At 46.2% G+C, this 20,925-nt stretch overlaps 1 protein-coding gene across 1 annotated transcript in view; it reads right to left on the bottom strand.

Annotated features, from left to right (window-relative positions):
• LOC129824461 (cell adhesion molecule 3-like) overlaps positions 1–20,925 on the bottom strand; it is a 54,861-nt gene that overhangs the window by 5,037 nt on the left and 28,899 nt on the right. Inside the window, exons 3-9 of the mRNA XM_055884151.1 lie at positions 20,520–20,669; positions 18,420–18,572; positions 17,251–17,388; positions 12,488–12,658; positions 9,640–9,730; positions 5,819–5,991; positions 332–457 (exon numbers count right to left, since the gene is read on the bottom strand). Of these exons, the coding sequence (XP_055740126.1) occupies positions 332–457; positions 5,819–5,991; positions 9,640–9,730; positions 12,488–12,658; positions 17,251–17,388; positions 18,420–18,572; positions 20,520–20,669 (1,002 nt within the window). The remainder of the gene's footprint in view (positions 1–331; positions 458–5,818; positions 5,992–9,639; positions 9,731–12,487; positions 12,659–17,250; positions 17,389–18,419; positions 18,573–20,519; positions 20,670–20,925) is intronic.

The raw sequence follows: 20,925 nt of genomic DNA, 5'->3' as shown, positions 1-20,925 counted from the left end.
ACATGTTTGCCACGACAAGGAGTGGCAAGGAGCAGAATGTTAGCACAAACAGACTGGTAACCAGGCTAGAGTAGCAGTGGAGGGAAAAATGAACGATGGAAAAATAGTGAAATAACTACAATGACTCCACTTGAATTAGAAAAGCAGTGGTCTTGGAGGGGAAGGAGAAGTGATGATGAGTGGGGCAGTGGAGGCTGGTGGTAAGAGCTATCGGAGGATACTGTTGCATTGATTCCATTCCAGCCATTACAATGAGCCGGTCCTCCTGTAGCTCCACCCAAGAGCCTCCTCTTGAGTGGGGGTATATGTTATGGTAAGGGTCAAGGGTCACCTTTGTGTCTGATGAGGTATCTGCCCAAGACGATGAGCAGACAGAGCAGGATGAAGACGATGACCGCCACCACTCCTCCAATCACAGCATGGTCCACTCCCGAAGAGGTCGACATGGCAGTGGGGTCTGAGAGAAGGAGAGAGAGCGAGAGCAAGAGAGAGAGAGAGAGAGAAAGAGAGAAAGAGAGAAAGAGAGAGAGAGAGAGAGAGAGAGAGAGAGAGAGAGAGAGAGAGAGAGAGAGAGAGAGAGAGAGAGAGAGAGAGAGAGAGAGAGAGAGAGAGAAAGAAAGAAAGAAAGAAAGAAAGAAAGACAGACAGACAGACAGAAAGACAGAAAGAAAGAGGGAGAGGGACAGAAGAGGGAAAGAGAGAAAGAAAGAAAGAAAGAAAGAAAGACAGAAAGACAGAAAGAAAGAGGGAGAGGGACAGAAGAGGGAAAGAGAGAAAGAAAGAAAGAGGGAGGGACAGAAGAGGGAAAGAGAGAAAGAGGGAGAGGGACAGAAGATGGAGAAAAAGAGAAAGGCAGAAAGGAAGGGAGAGAGAAGAGAGATAAGAGGGAAAGAGACGGCGTTAGTCCAAAAACTGAAACATGACAAACTAATCTAGACCCCAAAGAAAAGTATGAGAAAACCAGGCAAAATGAAAGATGCATGAATACACCAGATGCATTAAAACGAATGGAACATAAAAAAGTCATTAAAAGTATAAAGCACATTCTTTTATGCATCCATTGTGTGAGTGATGTATAATGTCTTAAATGGGACCCTATTCCCAATATAGTGCACTACTTTTGACCAGGGCCCACTACCGTACATAGGGAATTCGGTGCCACTTGTGACGTAGCCATAATCTACCTGGTGGCGTACTTAGAGGCTAGAGGCTGATCATCAAACTACACCGCTCTCTCTTCCACAGAAAATAGGATATTCTCACGAAACACCTCTTTAACTTTGCTTGGCATATTGGTTCAAACCCTCTATCAAACCCACTGTCCCCGTTGACAGATAAGTCACCCAGATTTAGCTACAGAACTGTAAGACCAAAGGCAATAAAACATACGCACCGAGACACTGAGATACAAGAGGAGAATACAGAGGATTGGAGTCAAGTGAGTGGCGCCACCACACGATGCCTTGATAACAAACCAAGGGCGAGAAATAGAGGGACACAGCCAACCGCCCGTGTCACAAATGTCCTCCCTATTCCCTATTTAGTGCACTACTTTTGACTGAATCAAATCCAATTTTATACACACGTTTAGCAGATGTTATTGCTAATGTAGCGAAATGCTGTTCCTAGCTCCAGAGCCCAATGGTGATCCTTAGGGGCTCTGGTCCAAAGTAGTGCACTACACAGGCAATAGGAGGACATTTGGGACGCAGTCACAGCCAACCAAGAGCCAAACACAGGGGGAGGGGAGAGGAGGATAGAGAGGGGCCCCTGACTGGTAGCGTCCATCCGAGAGAAGAGAGAGAAGCACGGCAGGGGGGAGGCCAAGGAGGAGGTGAAAGAGAGAGACACTCCTTGCTGAGGAGGCAGTATTGTGAATTTGCACATAAATCCTGCTGTCAGCACCACCAGGGAAATGAGACAGGGGCAGTGGCCCAAATGACACCCTATTTCCTACATAATGCACTACTTTTGACAAGGGCCCATAGGGAAACCCATAGACCTCTGGTCACAAGTTGTGCACATATATAGGAAACAGGGTGCTATTTGGAACGCATTTAGGAACCATGAGACAAGACGACATCAACCTCTGAGCCTGACCCTTGCATATTACACACACAGTGTTACTGACTCAGACCACTTAAAGGTACATGTTTATGCATGTATGGGGTACTATAGAGGTGTGTGTGTGTGTGTGTGTGTGTGTGTGTGTGTGTGTGTGTGTGTGTGTGTGTGTGTGTGTGTGTGTGTGTGTGTGTGTGTGTGTGTGTGTGTGTGTGTGTGTGTGTGTGTGTGTGTGTGTGTGTGTGTGAGAGAGAGAGAGAGGGAGCGGGAGAGCGGGTCAGAGAAAGAAAACAATATGAAAAGTGCATTCGGAAAGTATTCAGACCTCTTCACTTTTTCCACATTTTGTTACGTTGCAGCCTACACACAATATGCCATAATGAAAAAGCATAAACAATATTCAATATTTTTTCTTTCAAATTTTAAAAATATTAAGTTGAAATATCACACTTACATAACTATTTAGACCCTTCACTCAGTACTTTGTTAAAACACAATTACAGCTTCGAGTCTTCTTGGGTATGACGCTACAAGCTTGGCACACCTGTATTTGGGGAGTTTCTCCCATTCTTCTCTGCAGATCCTCTCAAGCTCTGTCAGGTTGGTTGGGGAGCGTCGCTGCACAGCTCTCCAGAGATGTTTGATCGGGTTCAAGTCCGGGCTCTGGCTGGGCCACTCAAGGACATTCAGAGACTTGTCCCCAAGCCACTCCTGCATTGACTTGGTTGTGTGCTTAGGGTCATTGTCCTGGTGGAAGGTGAACATTCACCCCAGTCTGAGTTTCTGAGCACTCTGGAGCAGGTTTTCATCAAGGATCTCTCTGACTTTTTGCCTTTCGTCTTTCCCTCGATCCTGACTAGTCTCCCAGTCCCTGCCACTAAAAAACGTCCCCACAGCACAATGCTGCCACCACCATGCTTCACCATAGGGATGGTGCCAGGTTTCCTCCAGACGTGACGCTTGGCATTCAGGCCAAAGAGTTCAATCTTGGTTCCATCAGACCAGAGAATCTTGTTTCTCATGGTCTGAGAGTCCTTAAGGTGCCTTTTGGCAAACTCCAAGCGGGCTGTCGTGCCTTTTACTGAGGAGTGGCTTCCGTCTGGTCACTCTACCATAAAGGCCTGATTGGTGGAGTGTTGCTGAGATGGTTCTCCTTCTGGAAGGTTCTCCCATCTCCACAGAGAAACTCTGGAGCTCTGTCAGAGTGACCATCAGGTTCTTGGTCACCTCCCTGACCAAGGCCCTGCTCCCTTGATTGCTCAGTTTGGCCGGGCGGACAGCCCTAAGAAGAGTCTTGGTGGGTCCAAACTTCTTCCATTTAAGAATGATGGAGGCCACTGTGTTCTTGGGGACCTTCAATGCTGCAGACATTTTTTGCTACCCTTCCCCAGATCTGTGCCTTGACACAATCCTGTCTTGGAGCTCTACACACAATTCCTTTGACCTCATGGCTTGGTTTTTGCTCTGACATGCACTGTCAACCATGGGTCCTTATATAGACAGGTGTGTGCCTTTCCAAATCATGTCCAATCAATTGAATTTACCACAGGTGGACTCCAATCAAGTTGTAGAAGGATGATCTAGGATCTCAAGGATGATCAATGGAAACAGGATGCACCTGAGCTCAATTTCGAGTATCATAGCAAAGGGTCTGAATACATATGTAAATAAGGTATTTCAGTTATTTTATTTTGAATACATTTTCAAACAATTCTTAAAACCTCTTTTCACTTTGTCAGTATAGGGTATTGTGTGTAGATTGATCAGAACAAATGATTGAATCCATTTTAGAATAAGGCTGTAACGTAACAAAATGTGGAAAAGGTCAAGGGGTCTGAATACTTTAAGAATGCCCTGTATGTGGGGGGAGAAGTATGAAAGCATTTATTAGAGAGTTCAGTTCACACTGTCCCCACACTTCTACATTCTTTATTTCAGGTAGAGGCAAATGGACAGACAGACAGACAGACAGACAGACAGACAGATAGACAGACAGACAGACAGACAGACAGACAGACAGACAGACAGACAGACAGGTGACTGTGAAAAAATATACCTGCAATGTTGTCTGGACCATCTCCTCAAGAGGATGGATAGATGGAGGTAAATGGATTGATCGATGGATGGATGGATGGATGGATGGATGGATGGATGGACAGACGAGTGCGACATGTAAGGGGTCAGAATGAAGGAAGACAAAAACAGGAGAAAAATAAAAAAAACTTAAAATAAGAAAACAGTGGAGGGGTGAGGTGATTGTGGTTGAAAATGAAATGTCCCTCCGGGGTAAAGTTTCCCATAGGTACAGATCTTGGATCAGCTTTTCCTCCCCAATCCTAACCTTAACCATTAGTGGGGAAATACGAAACTGACCCAAGACCAGTGTCAAGGGTCAACTTCACCCTACACCCAAATCCCCTATGATGAGAAATCCTGGTCACATGCAATGTCTACACCTTCCTCAGTAAAGTCTACCTGGTCTATGTTTATGTAGACTCTACGAACTGCCTTTCTTGTTTACCCACAGTGCAATTAGGATACTATTAGGATCTCTGAGAGTCTGTGAATATGTTTGTTCCTGACGGTACAACTGTTAATTCCAGTATGTGCGTGTGCGTGTGTGTGTGTGTGTGTGTGTGTGTGTGTGTGTGTGTGTGTGTGTGTGTGTGTGTGTGTGTGTGTGTGTGTGTGTGTGTGTGTGTGTGTGTGTGTGTGTATATACATACTGTCCGAGTGTGTAACTGAGATAATTTACCTGTGAAACTGTAAACTCCATTCAGCTGTATGGGAACTGAGGAGGGAGTGAGGGAGACGGAGGAGGGGGGAGCGGCAGAGAGAGTAACGCTGGTAGGAGGAGGGGAAGAAGAGGAGGAAGAAGAAGAGGGGGAGGAGGAGGAGGAGGAGGGGGGAAGGGGTTCGTGAGACAGTGGGAGATCAGGGAAGAGAGAGTTGGAAAGAGAGGTAGATGGAACATTGGCAGGAGGAGGAGAGGGAGAGGGAGAAGGAGAGGGAGAAGAGGTCGAGGGGGATGACGAGGAGGAATAAGGGGAAGGGGTGATAGTAAGGTCAGATGGGTAAGGGATAGAGAAGGAGAAGATAGCAGGAGGAGAAGTGCCAGGTAGGAATGTGGAGGCAGACAACTCAGACCCGGAGCCCGACATTGTTGGCATAAGAGACGGGGGTTGAGAGAAAGAATCATGAAAAAGAGAAGGAGGGGGGGAGTCAGAAGTTGGAGAAGAGGAGGGTAGATAGAAAGAGGTAGGGAAGAGGTCGTTTAAATCATCTGTCAGGTCTTGGATACAGGAAAAGACATGAAGGGGATATGGAGAGGAGTAGAAAGAGAAAAAGGAACGCGAGACATTGGCACGGTGGACAGGACGGATGTTCGGCAAAAAAAGCAAAGGAGTGAAGCGCGAGGTGGATGGTGTGGTGGATAAAGAGAAATAAACAGAAAAGAAACGTAAATGAAAGCAGAAAAGAAACGTGAAAGTAAAAGTGGAAGTAGAAACCACACAACAACAGAAATAAATACAAATTTGGAAGAAAGGAGAAAAAGAAACAGTCGGCCCTGGACAAGCTGCTTCTCTCCCATCCTCTCTTTCTCCTCCTCTCTCTCTCCCATCCTCTCTCTCTCCCATCCTCTCTCTCTCCCATCCTCTCTCTCTCCCATCCTCTCTCTCTCCCATCCTCTCTCTCTCCCATCCTCTCTCTCTCCCATCCTCTCTCTCTCCTCCTCTCTTTCTAAGGTCAGTACCTTGCACCAACAGTGTGTACTGGCCCTGCACCTTCCCGATGCCATTGTCGGCCTGACAAAGGTACATGCCGTTGTCTGATTTGTTGAGCATCTCAAAGCGCAGGACACTACCATCCACCTTGGCCAGCGGAGGGAGCTCTCCATCCTTCTTCTGCCACACGTACGAGATAGGCCTGAGAGAGAGAGAGAGAGAGAGAGAGAGAGAAAGAGAGAGAGAGAGACAGAGACAGAGACAGAGACAGAGACAGACAGACAGACAGACAGACGGACAGACGGACAGACGGACAGACGGACAGACGGACAGACGGACAGACGGACAGACGGACAGACGGACAGACGGACGGACAGACGGACAGACAGACGGACAGACAGAGTGGACAAAGAGAAAAGAGATTAGAATATAAAGAAATGGACAGTCTGCCACATACAGTACATGCAGCAGAACAGACTGTTTACCAATCAGAACTAGTGTGATACAAGAATCAATTATGTCATATGAGTATTGTATAACTGAATTTGTTGACGTGATTAATCAATCTTGGGGCATATGAATATCTTCAGAGTTCATCATTCACTTATACTTACAGATGTGGTATCTTAATTTGATCACTCTGTTGTTGCTGAGAATTCAAATGAGCTCTTTCTCTCTCGCTCAAACGCCAAAGCACCAGACAAAATGTACTTCTACTGTAGGTCCCACTAGTGCGACATTCAAATGTACAAATGACCCTGCTGGTCATCTATCGGGAGAGACCCTGCTCGTCATCTATGAACGTTTGAACATCTTGAAGAACAATCTAGGCTTAAATGGCCATGTACTCTTATAACCTCCACCCGGCACAGCCAGAAGAGGACTGGCCACCCCTCAGAGCCTGGTTCCTCTCTAGGTTTCTTCCTAGGTTCCTGCCTTTCTAGGGAGTTTTTCCTAGCCACCGTGCTTCTACATCTGCATTGCTTGCTGTTTGGGGTTTTAGGTTGGGTTTGTGTATAAGCACTTTGTGACATCTGCTGATGTAAAAAGGGCTTTAAAAATCAATTTGATTGAAGGGCCTTGGTCAGGGAGGTGATCCAAGAACCCGATGATCACTCTGACAGAGCTCCAGAGTTCCTCTGTAGAGATGGGAGAACCTTCCAGAAGGACAACCATCTCTGCAGCACCCCACCAATCAGGCCTTTATGGTAGAGTGGCCAGGCGGAAGCCACTCCTAGTAAAAGTACAGAGAGATCCTTAATAAAAACCTGCTCCAGAGGGCTCAGGACCTCAGACTGGGGCGAATGTTCACCTTCCAACAGGACAACGACCCTAAGCACACAGCCAAGACAACGCAGGAGTGGCTTCGGGACAAGTCTCTGGATGTCCTTGAGTGGCCCAGCCAGAGCCCGGACTTGAACCCGATCAAACATCTCTGGAGAGATCTGAAAATAGCTGTGCAACGACGCTCCCCATCCAACCTGACAGAGCTTGAGAGGATCTGCAGAGATGGGAGAAACTCCCCAAATACAGGTGTGCCAAGCTTGAAAATACCTGTCTAGCAATGATCAACAACTGACATGACAGAGCTTGACATTTTTTTTAAAGAACAATGTGCACATATTGTACTCTTAGAGACTTACCCAGAAAGACCCACAGCTGTAATCGTTGCCAAAGGTGATTCTGACATGTATTGACTCAGGGGTGTGAATACTTATGTAAATTAGATTGTTCTGTATTTCATTTCTAAAACGTGTTTTCACTTTGTGTAGATGGGTGAGAGAGAAACAATTCAGGTTGTAACACATCAAAATGTGGAATAAGTCAAGGGGTATGAACACTTTTCCTTGGGCACTGTTTTGTCCTTGTTCATTACAGAGAGTGAATAGTGTGTATGGTTATGTTTCATGTGTGTATATGGATCGAGTGCCAAGTGTGCAATAATGTACTAAGGCGCCAGCATGTAATGCTGTCATCTGGGCATAACTGTGTGGACAGAATGGACTGAGGTTTATAACTGACTACTAATAGGGAAATGGTATGCAAATTGCAAGCAGGGTCTGCTGATCAAATACAGTACCAGTCACAAGTTTGGACCCACCTACTCATTCAAGGGTTTTTCGTTATTTATACTACTGCATTTTCTACATTGTAGAAGAATAGTGAAGACATCAAAACTATGAAATAACACATATGGAATCATGTAGTAACCAAAAAAAAGTGTTAAACAAATCAAAATATATTTGAGATTTGAGATTCTTCAAATATGAAATGCCTTGGTGTAGATAGGAATGGACCGGAATGTTATGTAATGGAATAGAATGTAATGTTATGTAATGGAATGTGATAGTCCTCCAGTAGAGGGGGAACATTCCATTTTATTTGATTAAAGCGTCTTGAAATAGCTCTTGTTCGTCAAGTCAAGACATTCTCAGAAACAAGCCGTGTCGCTGTAATAAAACATTTTCTGATTGTATTATGCCGTTAAACGGGAAACTTAATCGGCGTCAGTTTGTCTGCGAGAAACGGTGGGTCAGATTTAGAGAAGCAAACGTGTTGCCATGGTGATTGTGTTCGATTGACAGCTGAGACCCAGCCTGTATCTGACTGGTCATTAGTCCTTCGGCCCAAGGAGCTGTGCATTCTCTTTCTCTCTCTCTCTCTCTCTCTCTCTCTCTCTCTCTCTCTCTCTCTCTCTCTCTCTCTCTCTCTCTCTCTGTCTCTCTGTCTCTCTCTCTCTCTCTCTCTCTCTCTCTCTCTGTCTCTCTGTCTCTCTGTCTCTCTGTCTCTCTCTCTCTCTCTCTCTCTCCAATTCGAAGGGGATATATTGGCATGGGGAACATACATTAACATTGCCAAAGCAAGTGAAATAAACAATCACAAATGTACAGTTAACATTAAACACTCTCCCTCCCTGCCCTCTATGCCGACCTGTTAGATATTCTGATGTTGCGCGGCCTCTTAAGGATATGCATGTGCTGAGCCCTTCTTCCCTCTCTCTATCTGTTCCCTTGTCACTCACACGCCGGCTGTCTATTCAGACAGACTACACGAAGTACTCTGGGTGCATCCGAAACGACACCCTATTCCCTGCACAGTGCACTAATTTTGACCAGGGCCATAGGGACTATATAGGGAACGGGTTGCCATTTGGGACGAATTCTGTGACTGGAGAGGCGGTGACAGGCTGACGCGTAACCTTAAAGGAGAGCAAAGAGACGAGGGATGGGGGAGGATGGGGGCGGAAAAGGTGCAGAGCAAGATAGAAGAGAATTATTGGTGAGGACGAGAAGGAAGAGGGGGAGACTCGACACGGCTGTGACAGAAAAGGCACTGAGTTAGAGTGGAGTGAGTGTGAGTGACATGGTGAGAGAGAGAGATCAGTGATGGGGAGATAGAGGGAGACATCGGATGCATCCACAATGGCACCCTATTCTCTACATCGTGCACTACTTCTGACCGGAGCCTTATGGGGAATAGGGTGCCATTTGGGAGCCATTTTGGGATGCAGCCAGAGTGGGACAGGGGGGAGACAGAGAATGGGAGAAAGGGGGGAGAAGGAGGACGAGAGGAGAGGAGAGGAGCCGATCAATAGACTGACTGGTCTAAGGCAGGTTCATCTATAATGCAGTACGGATGCTACAGTGTATGTTTGTGTATGTGGTGTTCATGAGAGTGTGTGTAGGGATGTTTGCTTGCTTGTGTGTGTGTGTGTGTGTGTGTGTGTGTGTGTGTGTGTGTGTGTGTGTGTGTGTGTGTGTGTGTGTGTGTGTGTGTGTGTGTGTGTGTGTGTGTGTGTGTGTGTGTGTGTGTGTGTGTTAATGCGTGTGTGTGTGTGTGTGTGTCTTACTCAGGGTTTCCGTTGGCAATGCACTGCAGGTGGAACTTTCCTCCCTCTCTGGGTAGATCACTCTCAGGCTGGATAGTTACGTCTGGGGTGACTGGAAAAACAATAATACATCGCCGTCATATATACTGGAGAAGATAGATACACACACACACACACACACAAACGGACAAACGCATACATACGTACATTGCACGTAAGTCATGTCATGTACATGGTACACGTCTGTTGAGTTATGTTTGTAATGTCTCAGTGACAATGTACGCACGCTCGCTCGTTCGCATGCTCGCACTCACACACACACACACACACACACACACACACACACACACACACACACACACACACACACACACACACACACACACACACACACACACACACACACACACACACACACACACACACACACACACACACACACACACACACACACACACACACAATTATGAGCAATCAAACATAATTGCCTAACCCAGCTTCTACATCTGCATTGCTTGCTATGTGGGGTTTCAGGCTGGGTATCGGTAAAGCCCATTGTAACAAACTGCTGATGTTAGAATGGGCTTTATGAAATACATTGGATCGATTGACCTCGCTGTAATATCAACAGTATGGTAAGCCTATATGTCCCCTGCAGGTCGCAGTACAGGTATGACCAGCAGTAGCAAAGGCTTATGGGTAGGGTTGCCAAGGCATCAGCTACTCTTTCTGGAGTCCAGCAGACTTCACAACACATTAAGTGTGTGCCCTCTACTAGCACATATCTACAACACAAAATCCACGTGTACGTGTGTTTATGTTATCATGTATCATATGCACGATATACTCGAGCACCCTCCCCCTTGCGAGGATAATGACACTTAGCCTTTTTACGAAAATGTTTTATGAGATTCTTGACGTCCCAACTCCTGGTGTGCATGGCGGTAAGACCTCTGTTTCCATGTCAGACGACAGAGCTCGTTGGCTACGCACACCAGTGGTGGGTTTTGGCGTTGAAAAACAGAAGCGTTAGCCTCCTGAGTGGCGCGGCGGTCGAAGGCATTGCATCGCAGTGCTTGAGGCGTCACCACAACAACAAAAATAAAAGACCCGGGTTCAATCCCAGACTGTGTCACAACCGGCCATGACTGGGAGTCCCATAGGGCGGCGCACAATTGGCCCAGAGTCGTCAAGGTTAGGGGAGGGTTTGGCCGGGGGGGGGGCTTTAATTGGCTCATCGCTCTCTAGCGACAGGGCCGGGCGCCTGCAGGCTGACTTCGGTCATCGGTTGGGCAACATATTGGTGCAGCTGGCTTCCCGGGTTAAGCGGGCGGGTGGGTGTGAAGAAGCGCAGTTTGTTGGGTCATGTTTTCCCGAGCCCGTTGGGATGTTGCAGTGATGAGACAAGATCGTAATTGGATATAACGAAAAGGGGGTTAAAATACCAACAACAACAAAAATGTCTAAACGGAAGAATACGCAGAAAATGACGTCATACCTATGGTAAAATACGGCGGTGTATCTTTGATGTTATGGGGCCACTGGTCCAAGGGACCTTGCGAATCCAATGAGTCCTACCGTAACGCCGGCACATTTTTGGCTTCAAACCTCTTTTAAACATTGTGTGTTTGAGCTACATACATTATTCCGTGTGATTAACGGGGAGCTAGAGCAGTGGCTGTGAGACAAGGGCGGATCCCAAAGGAGCCCCGGGCCGGGTTTTTTTTGTTGCCAAAAACGTCTGTCGAGTCGAAATGGTTTGAGCAATAAACTATTAAACGCTATCTATGAAAAGCTGAGGCTCTTACAAGCTACACAGGAGTTGTTAGAAGGAAAGGAGTTCATCGGCATAGATTACAGGAGATCCCAGGACATAGTGTCTATAATACCGTAATAAGCTCACATAGTTTTGTCACAAACTCCAAAACTCCACACAGTCGTCACTGACGAATTGGATATTAATTTCCCACTGAGCAAACAATCTCTGTACTTACAGCATTCATATAAATTCATTGTTATCAGGTTTCTGCTTCGGCTGACCTTAGTTTTTTTGTTGACATTTAAATAAAACTCATGAATGTAACTGTTTGTGTTCTAGTTGAAGACCTGGTTGTACTGAAAAGAAAATGGTAAAACACTTGGTTGTGAGCCTAAATATAACGGCTGGACATGCATGTAAATGAAAGTCAGAGACATGAAAAGCCGATTTTCGCTGGGGTCTCGGGACTAGGGTTAAGGTCAACGGCATCGTGAACTTGACCAGGACATTTTAGCCAAACACCTGGTTCTCTCTGCCAGTAGGCAGACACTTGGCCGCAAGTGGATCTTCCAGCAAGATGACAACGCCAAGCACTAATCAAACTCCACAAAGAATTGGTTAATGGACCAGAAAATCTCTTTTTTGCAATGGCCATCTCAGTCCCCGGACTTGAACCCCATTGAAAACCTGTGGTTTGAATGGAAGAGGGCGATCCATAAGCGCAGACTGAAGGATATCAAGGATCTGGGAGGATTCTGTAAGGAGGAATGGTCTAAAACCCCTCCCAGTCTGTTCTCCAATCTCATATAACAGTTGAGAAAAAGTCTCTGTTTCATTATCCTCACAAGCGAAGGATGCAAGCATGTCAAAAACAGGGGTGCCAATCATTTTGACCCCAATCTTTAAGAGATTTGTTTCTGTCATTTGTTCAACAAAATCTCTTTCTCCGAGTAATTGTATAGTTATAAAATAATATAATTTCCCAATTTATTTTTCGCAAACTTTGTAGATCAGTATTTTGCTCATCTTTATCAAGGGTGCCAATAATTATGGACCTGAAAGTACATGTGGTTGCAGTGGCAGGCCTTGGCGAGTGGAGGCAGCACTTACACAGGACTCTAATGCGTTGCTCGCTCCCTTTGTCCCCAGGGGCCAGAGAAGGGTGGTCTACAGCACAGGCAATCAGAGCATTATCGTCGCTTCGGCCCACAGTCAGAGTCAGCTCACTGATCACCGTGTAGGTCGGCTCACCAGGGTTAGACTCCACCACATCAGGGCGACCTGGATGCACATACGAAGACGCACACAGATAGAGAGACGCACGCACACACACACACACACACACACACACACACACACACACACACACACACACACACACACACACACACACACACACACACACACACACACACACACACACACACACACACACACACACACACACACACACACACCACACACATAGATGCACTCAAATGAGGGGAGACACACAGATAGAGAGACACACACACACACGACGCAGACACAAACATATTGTCCCCATGGGTACTCGTTTTTAACTGCCATTGCATAGAATGATGATGTACTACTTACTACCACTGTATGAAAAGCTCCGTGTCAAATGAGTTTACATTCAAGATACAGTAATATCCGTGGCTGACTGAGTAATATTTATGTAATATGGAGGCTATTTCTCTTTCTCTTTGTCTCATTCACCCACGCGCGCACACACACGCACACACACACACACACACACACACACACACACACACACACACACACACACACACACACACACACACACACACACACACACACACACACACACACACACACACAGTGAACATTTCGAATCTGCGGATCCACCATAATGATACCGTACATTTAGATTATGTCTGCGTCCCAAATGGCGCCCTATTCCCTATATACCGCACTCCTTTTGACCAGAGCAACATCCAATTCAATGCAGACAAATTGATCCCATCAGCTGATCAATAGCCCTTACACTTACATACCGTAGTGTACAGGAACATTCATATTTAAAGCCTCTTGACAGCACTTAGCCAGCCATTCTTCTCAATTAAAGCCTCTTCAGATACACTCTTTCTGCGTCTCCCGACCATTTCATCATCCTTCGTCCTTTTCCTCCACTGACCCTTCCCTAATATCCTATTTTCTCTCTCCCCGTGTCCAAAATGCATCCCATATGGCACCCTATACCCTATATAGTGCATTACTTTTGACCAGGGACCATCACCCTATTAGCTGGTCTATGGTCCTGGTCAAAAGTAGCGCACTATGAAGGAAATCGGATGCCATTTTCATTTTCTCTCTTTCCTTCCTATTTCTCTCTCCCCTGTCCCTCTCTCTCTCCCTCTCTTCCTCTCTCCATCCCCTTTGAGCCTCTCTAACCTCTGTAAACCCGTCAAAGCAGCAGAAGTGAGTAGCGGTCTATGTGTTCATCTGTTCTAACCTAGCTACTTACAGCACAGCACTCTACGGTTCCATCTCAAAGGCCACTCTATTAGGTAGGGTCAAAAGTAGTGCACTACGTAGGGAGAAGGGCGCTAATTGGAACACAGCCTCTGTATGAGAGGGTGTCATAGTAACACGTTGACCCGTGATGCTCATCTCCTCGGCCTCTCCTCGCTCCCGTTCTTCAGCTATAATGCTGACTGAAGAGCCCAGTGTGTGTGTGTGTGTGTGTGCGTGCGTGCGTGCGTGCGTGCTTGCGTGCGTGTACAGTGCCTTGCAAAAACTATTCATTCCCTTTGGCATTTGTCCTATTTTCTTGCATTACAACCTGTCATTTAAATAGATTTTTATTTGGATTTCATGTAATGGACATACACAAAATAGACCAAATTGGTGAAGTGAAATGAAAAAAATTACCCGTTTCAAAAATACATTTTGAAATAGAAAAGTGGTGAGTGCATGTGTATTCACCCCCTTTGCTATGAAGCCTCTAAATAAGATCTGGTACAAACAATTACCTTCAGAAGTCACATAATTAATTAAATAAAGTCCACCTGTGTGCAATCTAAGTGTCACATGATCTGTCACATGATCTCAGTATATACACACACCTGTTCTGAAAGGCCCCAGAGTCTGCAACACCACTAAGCAAGGGGCACCACCTAGCAAGCGGCACCATGAAGACCAAGGAGCTCTCCAAACAGGTCAGCGACAACATTGTGGAGAAGTACAGATCAGGGTTGAGTTATAAAAAAATATCCGAAACTTTGAACATCCCACAGAGCACCATTAAATCCATTATTAAAAAATTGAAAGAATATGGCACCACAACAAACCTGCCAAGAGAGGGCCGCCAACCAAAACTCACGGACCAGGCAAGGAGGGCATTAATCAGAGAGACAACAAAGAGACAAAAGATAACCGACTTAAGTAGCTGCAAAGCTCCACAGCTCCACAGCAGAGATTGGAATATCTGTCCATAGGACCACTGTAAGCCGTACACTCCACAGAGCTGGGCTTTACGGAAGAGTGCCCAGAAAAAAAAGCAAACATGTTTGGTGTTCGCCAAAAGGCATGTGGGAGACTCCCCAAACATATGGAAGAAGGTACTCTGGTCAGATGAGACTAAAATTTTGCAATTTGGACATCAAAGAAAATGCTATGTCTGGTGCAAACCCAACACCTCTCATCACTCCGAGAACACCATCCCTACAGTGAAGCATGGTGGTGGCAGCATCATGCTGTGGGGATGTTTTTCATCGGCAGGGACTGAGAAACTGGTCAGAATTGAAGGAATGATGGATGCCGTTAAATACAGGGAAAGTCTTGAGGGAAACCTGTTTCAGTTTTCCAGAGATTTGAAACTGGGACGGAGGTTCACCTTCCAGCAGGACAATGACCCTAAGCACTGCTAAAGCAACACTCGAGTGGTTTAAGGGGAAACATTTAAATGTCTTGGAATGGCCTAGTCAAAGCCCAAACCTCAATCCAATTGAGAATATGTGGTATGACTTAAGAATTGCTGTACACAAGCAGAACCCATCCAACTTGAAGGAGCTGGAGCAGTTTTGCCTTGAAGAATGGGCAAAAATCTCAGTGGCTAGATGTGCCAAGCTTATAGAGACATACCACAAGAGACTTGCAGCTGTAATTGCTGCAAAGGTGGCTCTACAAAGTATTGACTTTGGGGGGGGGGTGAATAGTTATGCATGCTCAAGTTTTCTGTTTTTTGTCTTATTTCTTGTTTTTGTTTCACAATAAAAAATATTTTGCATCTTCAAAGTGGTAGGCATGTTGTGTAAATCAAATTTTACAAACCCCCCAAAAAATCTATTTTAATTCCAGGTTGTAAGGCAACAAAACAGGAAATATGCCAAGGGGGTGAATAATTTCGCAAGCCACTGTATGTGTGGGTGTGGGTGTGTGAGAGGGAAAGTGTGTCTGTGAGAGTGTGTTTTTTTGGTTTTACTATCTTTGTGGGGACCAGAAGCCAGAAGTCCCCACAAAACAAGGATCAGTCTGACAAGTGGGGACTTTTCCCCAGTCCCCACTAGGAAAAAGGCTATTTTAGCCTTAGGGGTTAGGTTTAGGGTTAGGGTTACAATTAGGGTTAGGAGTTAGGGTTGGGGGTTAAGGTTAGGTTAAGGATTGGGGTTACGGTTAGGGTTAAGTTTAGGGTTGGGGATTAAGGTTAGGGTTAGGTTAAGGGTTGGGGTTAAGGTTAGGTTTAGGGTTGGGGTTGGGGTTTAAGGTTAGAGTTAGGTTAAGGCTTGGGTTAAGGTTAATGTTAGGTTTAGGGTTGGGATTAAGGTTAGGGTTAGGTTAAGGGTTGGGGTTAAGGTTAGGTTTAGGTTTAGGTTTAGGGTTGGGTATTAAGGTTAGGGTTAGGTTAAGGGTTAGGGTTAAGGTAAATAGGATTTTGAATGGGAATTAATTGTTTGGTCCCCACAAGGATAGTAACACATACTATATGTCACATAGGGTTGAGCTCAAATCGTTTCCAACATGACTGGGATGCTCCCCACTCACTATCTGCGGCTCTCTTCTCATGGTTTATCAGGAACCAAGGTCTCTCAATCTACCCTAATAGAACACCCTGCATGCATCCCAAAGGGCACCCTTTTAGTATAGGTTATAGGGCCGCTTTTGGTATAGGCTATAGGGTTCCATTTGGGACGCAGACCCTCTCTCTCTCGTTTACAGCTTCCTCTGTGTTCTGCCTCATCCCCCCGTGTTGCCACTTTCAGCGCCCAGCTTTACCGTTTATCCCCTCTATCCTTTCAATCTTATTTACTTTTTATCTTTCTATCTATCTCTCTCTCCCTCCCTCCCTCTCTCTGAATCCCATCTACACCCCCTCTCTCTCCCATCTTCGCTGTTCTCTCCCTTCCAACCACCCCCCCCCTCTCCTTCCTGTTTCCACCTCCTCTCTCTCGCTCTCTCGCTCTCTGTTTAATGTTTTGCTATGTTCTGCCTCATCACCTCCCTTCTAGTCTCTCTAGCTTGCACATGTTCCTATTATCCCTCTCTCTCTTCTTCTTTCTTTAACCTCCATGTATTTTCTTCTTCTCTCGCTCATACATACACATTCTCTCCATCTCCCTTCCCTTCTCGCACACGTACATACACACCTTTCTCTTTCTTCTGTCTCTCATGATCTATCACACTCTCTTTTTTTCTCCTTTTATCTCCCTCTCCCTTCTCTCTCTCTCCCTCCCATCCTCTCTCCCTTCCCTCCCTTCCCCTCCTCACTCCCTCCCATCCTCTCTCCCTTCCCTCCCTTCCCCTCCTCTCTCCCTCCCATCCTCTCTCCCTTCCCTCCCTTCCTCTCCTCTCTCCCTCCCATCCTCTCTCCCTTCCCTCCTTTCCCGTCCTCTCTCCCTAACCACCTTTACCTGTGAGTTCCTCCTGGTCCCTGTACCAGTGTAGTTTGGCGGGCGGCTTGCTCCCGGAGCTGGTGCAGGTGAGGGTGACTTTGCCCCCTTCCTGCACAGCATCCTCATAGCCAGAGATCTGAGGCTTACCAGGGACACCTGACAGAGAGAGAGAGAGCAAGAGAGACAGACAGAAACATAGAGAGCGGGGAAGAGAGACGAGAGAGAGAGAGAAAGAGAGAGGGAGAGAGAGAAAGAGGGAGAGAGAGAGAGAGCACATTTAACACATAGACACATTTACAGACATGTTGTGCATCCCGGAAGGACACCTATTCCCTATATACTGTCCCTATATACTCTGGTCAAAAGTAGTGCACTATATATGGAATAGGGGGCCATTTGGACACTGCCACAGACTTATAGCAGACATGTATAAGGTATAGAGAACAGAGAGAGTGTAATACAGCTACACGCTACCGACACGCAGTGGTATAAAGTACTTGAGTAAAAACACTTTAAACTACTACTTAAGTCGTTTTGGAGGGTATCTGTACTTTACAATTTATATTTTTGACTACTTTTACTTTTACTTCACTACATTCCTAAAGAAAATAATATACTTTTTACTCCAAACATTTTCCTTGATACCTAAAAGTACTCGTTACATTTTGAATGCTTAGCAGGACAGGAAAATGGTCCAATTCACGCACTTATCAAGGGAACAAGTGGTCATCCCTACTGCCTCTGATCTGGCGGACTCACGAAACACAAATGCTTTGTTTGTAAATCATGTCTGAGAGTTGGAGTGTACCCCTGGCTCTCCGTAAAAAAAACAAGAAAATGGTTTGCTTAATATAGGGAATTTGAAATGATTTATGCTTTTACTTTCAATACTTAGGTATATTTTAGCAATTACATATACTTTTGATACTTGCGTATATTTCAAACCAAATCCTTTTACTCAAGTAGTATTTCACTGGGTGACTTTCACTTTTACTTGAGTCATTTTCTATTAAGGGATCTTTACTTTTACACAAGTATGACAAATGGGTACTTTTTCCACCACTGCCGACACTCAGTCTAAAAAAAATCTACATACGGTACTCCACTACTGTATCTAGCACACAGACTGCATGAATAAGTTAATGCATAATACAGAATTATGCATTAATACACACACACACACACACCTAGCACAGTGACGGTGGCACGGGCAGTGCGGACGGGCATGGTGAAGATGGAGCATGTGTACTCCCCCTCGTCTGACAGCTGGATGTCTCCGATGGTGATGGACAGCTCTGTGCCTGTCGACCGGTGGAGCTGGATACGGTTATCTCTCAGAGCTGGGTGAGACAGAGGGATGGGAGGGAGAGGAAAAGTGGAGGGGGGGGGGGGGGGGGGAAGAGGTGGTGGCGAGGGGAGGAGGGGAGAGAGAAGGAGGGAGAGAGAGGGGGAGGGAGAGAGGGAGAGAATCAGGGGAAGGGGGAGAAATAGAGATAGGGAAGAAAGAGATAGAAAATTAGGGAGACAGACAGACAGACAGACAGACAGACAGACAGACAGACAGACGGAGGGAGGGAGGGGGCAAAAAAAGAAGCAGATATATAAACGCTTTGTCATCATCGCGGCAGCTGGCAGGGAGGGGCACACACACACACACACACACACACACACACACACACAGTGTTTAGTGTAGGTTATGGGAGGATGATGAAATGGTAGGAAACACACGTCCCATTTACGTGATATCTTTGACCTCTGTATGTATTCTGATCTGACTCTGTCTGGGCTCTCGGGACACACACACAAACAAACTAAAATATAACCCCTATTCCCTACATAGTGCACTACTTTTGACCAGGGCCCATTGTAACATGAAGGCAACAGAACACACATTCACACTCAGTCAGTCCTTGGGCCTGTTTATCTGTCCACAGACAGTCCTGATCTCTGTCTGTGGCTACTGGGGTCTAGTGCAGGACTGTCTCCATATACGTCTCTCTGTCTGTCTTTGTGTATCTGTGTTTGTACATGTGTGTCTCTGTCCTTTTCCGTCTGGATGACAACCCGCTTTCTCTTTCTGTCTGTGTGTGTCTGTCTGGCTCGGTCTGTCTGTCTGTCGCTCTCTATCTGTCTGCCTCCCTCTCTCTCTGTCTGCCCGACTCCTTTCCCGTCTGTCTGTCTTTTCTCTGTCTGTCTCTCCGTCTGTGTGTCTCTGCATAGCATACCTAACTCTGCCTGTGTCTGTGTCTCTGCCAGGGCTTTGTCTTCATGGTTTATCAGTAACCAAGGTCAGTCCATTTGTCTTGATATAGCTCCTGTGTGTTCCCCCCCCCCCCCCCCCCCCCCCCCATCATCATCTACCTCTCTTCATATATCCTCCATTTACCCCTCCTTTCCAATATATTGTTAACTGGAGGAAGCTTTATGGGATGAATACGATTTGAGAGTAGCAGCATATTGTTATTCCAGAAACAAAGCTATTTCTACTTAGAGAGTAATGTTATTGATCTAGATCTGAAAATAACATAAGCTAAATGTACATGCTTGCACGCCCCCCTGGCAACAAACAATGCGGCAGGTAGCCTGGTGGTTAGAGCGTTGGGCCGTTACGGTTGCCGGATCGAATCCCCGAGCTGACAAGGTAAAAATCTGTCGTTCTGCCCCCTGAGCAAGGCACTGTTCCCTGGGCGCCGAAGACGTTGATGTCAATTAAGGCAGCCCCCCGCATCTCTCTGATTCAGAGGGGTTGGGTTAAATGCGGAAGACACATTTCAGTTGAAGGCATTCAGTTGTACAACTGACTAGGTATCCCCCTTTCTCCAAGATATCAACATGTCAATACGCCATTAGGTTCACAGATAGTAGGACAATAGATTACTACCAGATCTACCTTCAAGTACTAATTGAAATCCTTCAAATACTTTGAGCGCTTGGAGTGCCAGATAGGCAGGGTTTGCAGTTTTGGGATTATTCTATTGGACCATTAAGCCATGCAAGCCGAGTGTGTGTGTGTGTGTGTGCATGTGTGTGTATGTGCACATGTGTGTGTGTGAAGGGGCTAGACTGTGGTGTGAGAGTGCTGGGTCAGGATCTGGTTCTGAGGCCCTGGTTGAGAAACGATACCCTCAGAGGCTCCTAGCCAGACACACCAGTTATTTTTGGGCTCTTGATCTCTGTCTCCCTCTCTCTCTTTCTCTCAAGTCTTCTCTTTCACACACATACACAAACATCTCTCTCTCTCTCGCTCAAACACAAACACACACCCTTCCTTCCTTCCTCTCTCTCACCTCTCTTCTCTCCAAAGTACAGAGTCTGCTGGGCCGTGTTGGACCACTGCAGGGAGGAGTTGTCGCTCTCTGCCACCCGGCAGGTCAGGGTCACCGTGCCGCCCACCGACACCGTCTCGTCCTGGGTCACCGGCTGCATGGGGTCATCGTCTAGGCAACACGGAGAAGAGAGGGGAAAAAGGAGATGATCATTTCAGGTACTGTCTGTAAGAGTTCTGGACAGGTGTGTGTGTCCCAAATGGCACCCTATTCCCTATATAGTGCAGTGAATAGCGCTCCATTTTGAATGCAGACAGAGCCTGGACTGTTAGAGAGCGAAAACAGCCATGGGAGTATCTATAATAGACTGACGAGTCTATAACCAGTCAGAACATTAACCTTTATTTAAATAGGCAAGTCAGTTTGG

Source organism: Salvelinus fontinalis, chromosome 26 (assembly GCF_029448725.1).
Source record: "Salvelinus fontinalis isolate EN_2023a chromosome 26, ASM2944872v1, whole genome shotgun sequence".
Classification (NCBI taxonomy): Eukaryota; Metazoa; Chordata; class Actinopteri; order Salmoniformes; family Salmonidae; genus Salvelinus; species Salvelinus fontinalis.
This window is presented reverse-complemented; position numbering and strand designations above follow the sequence as displayed.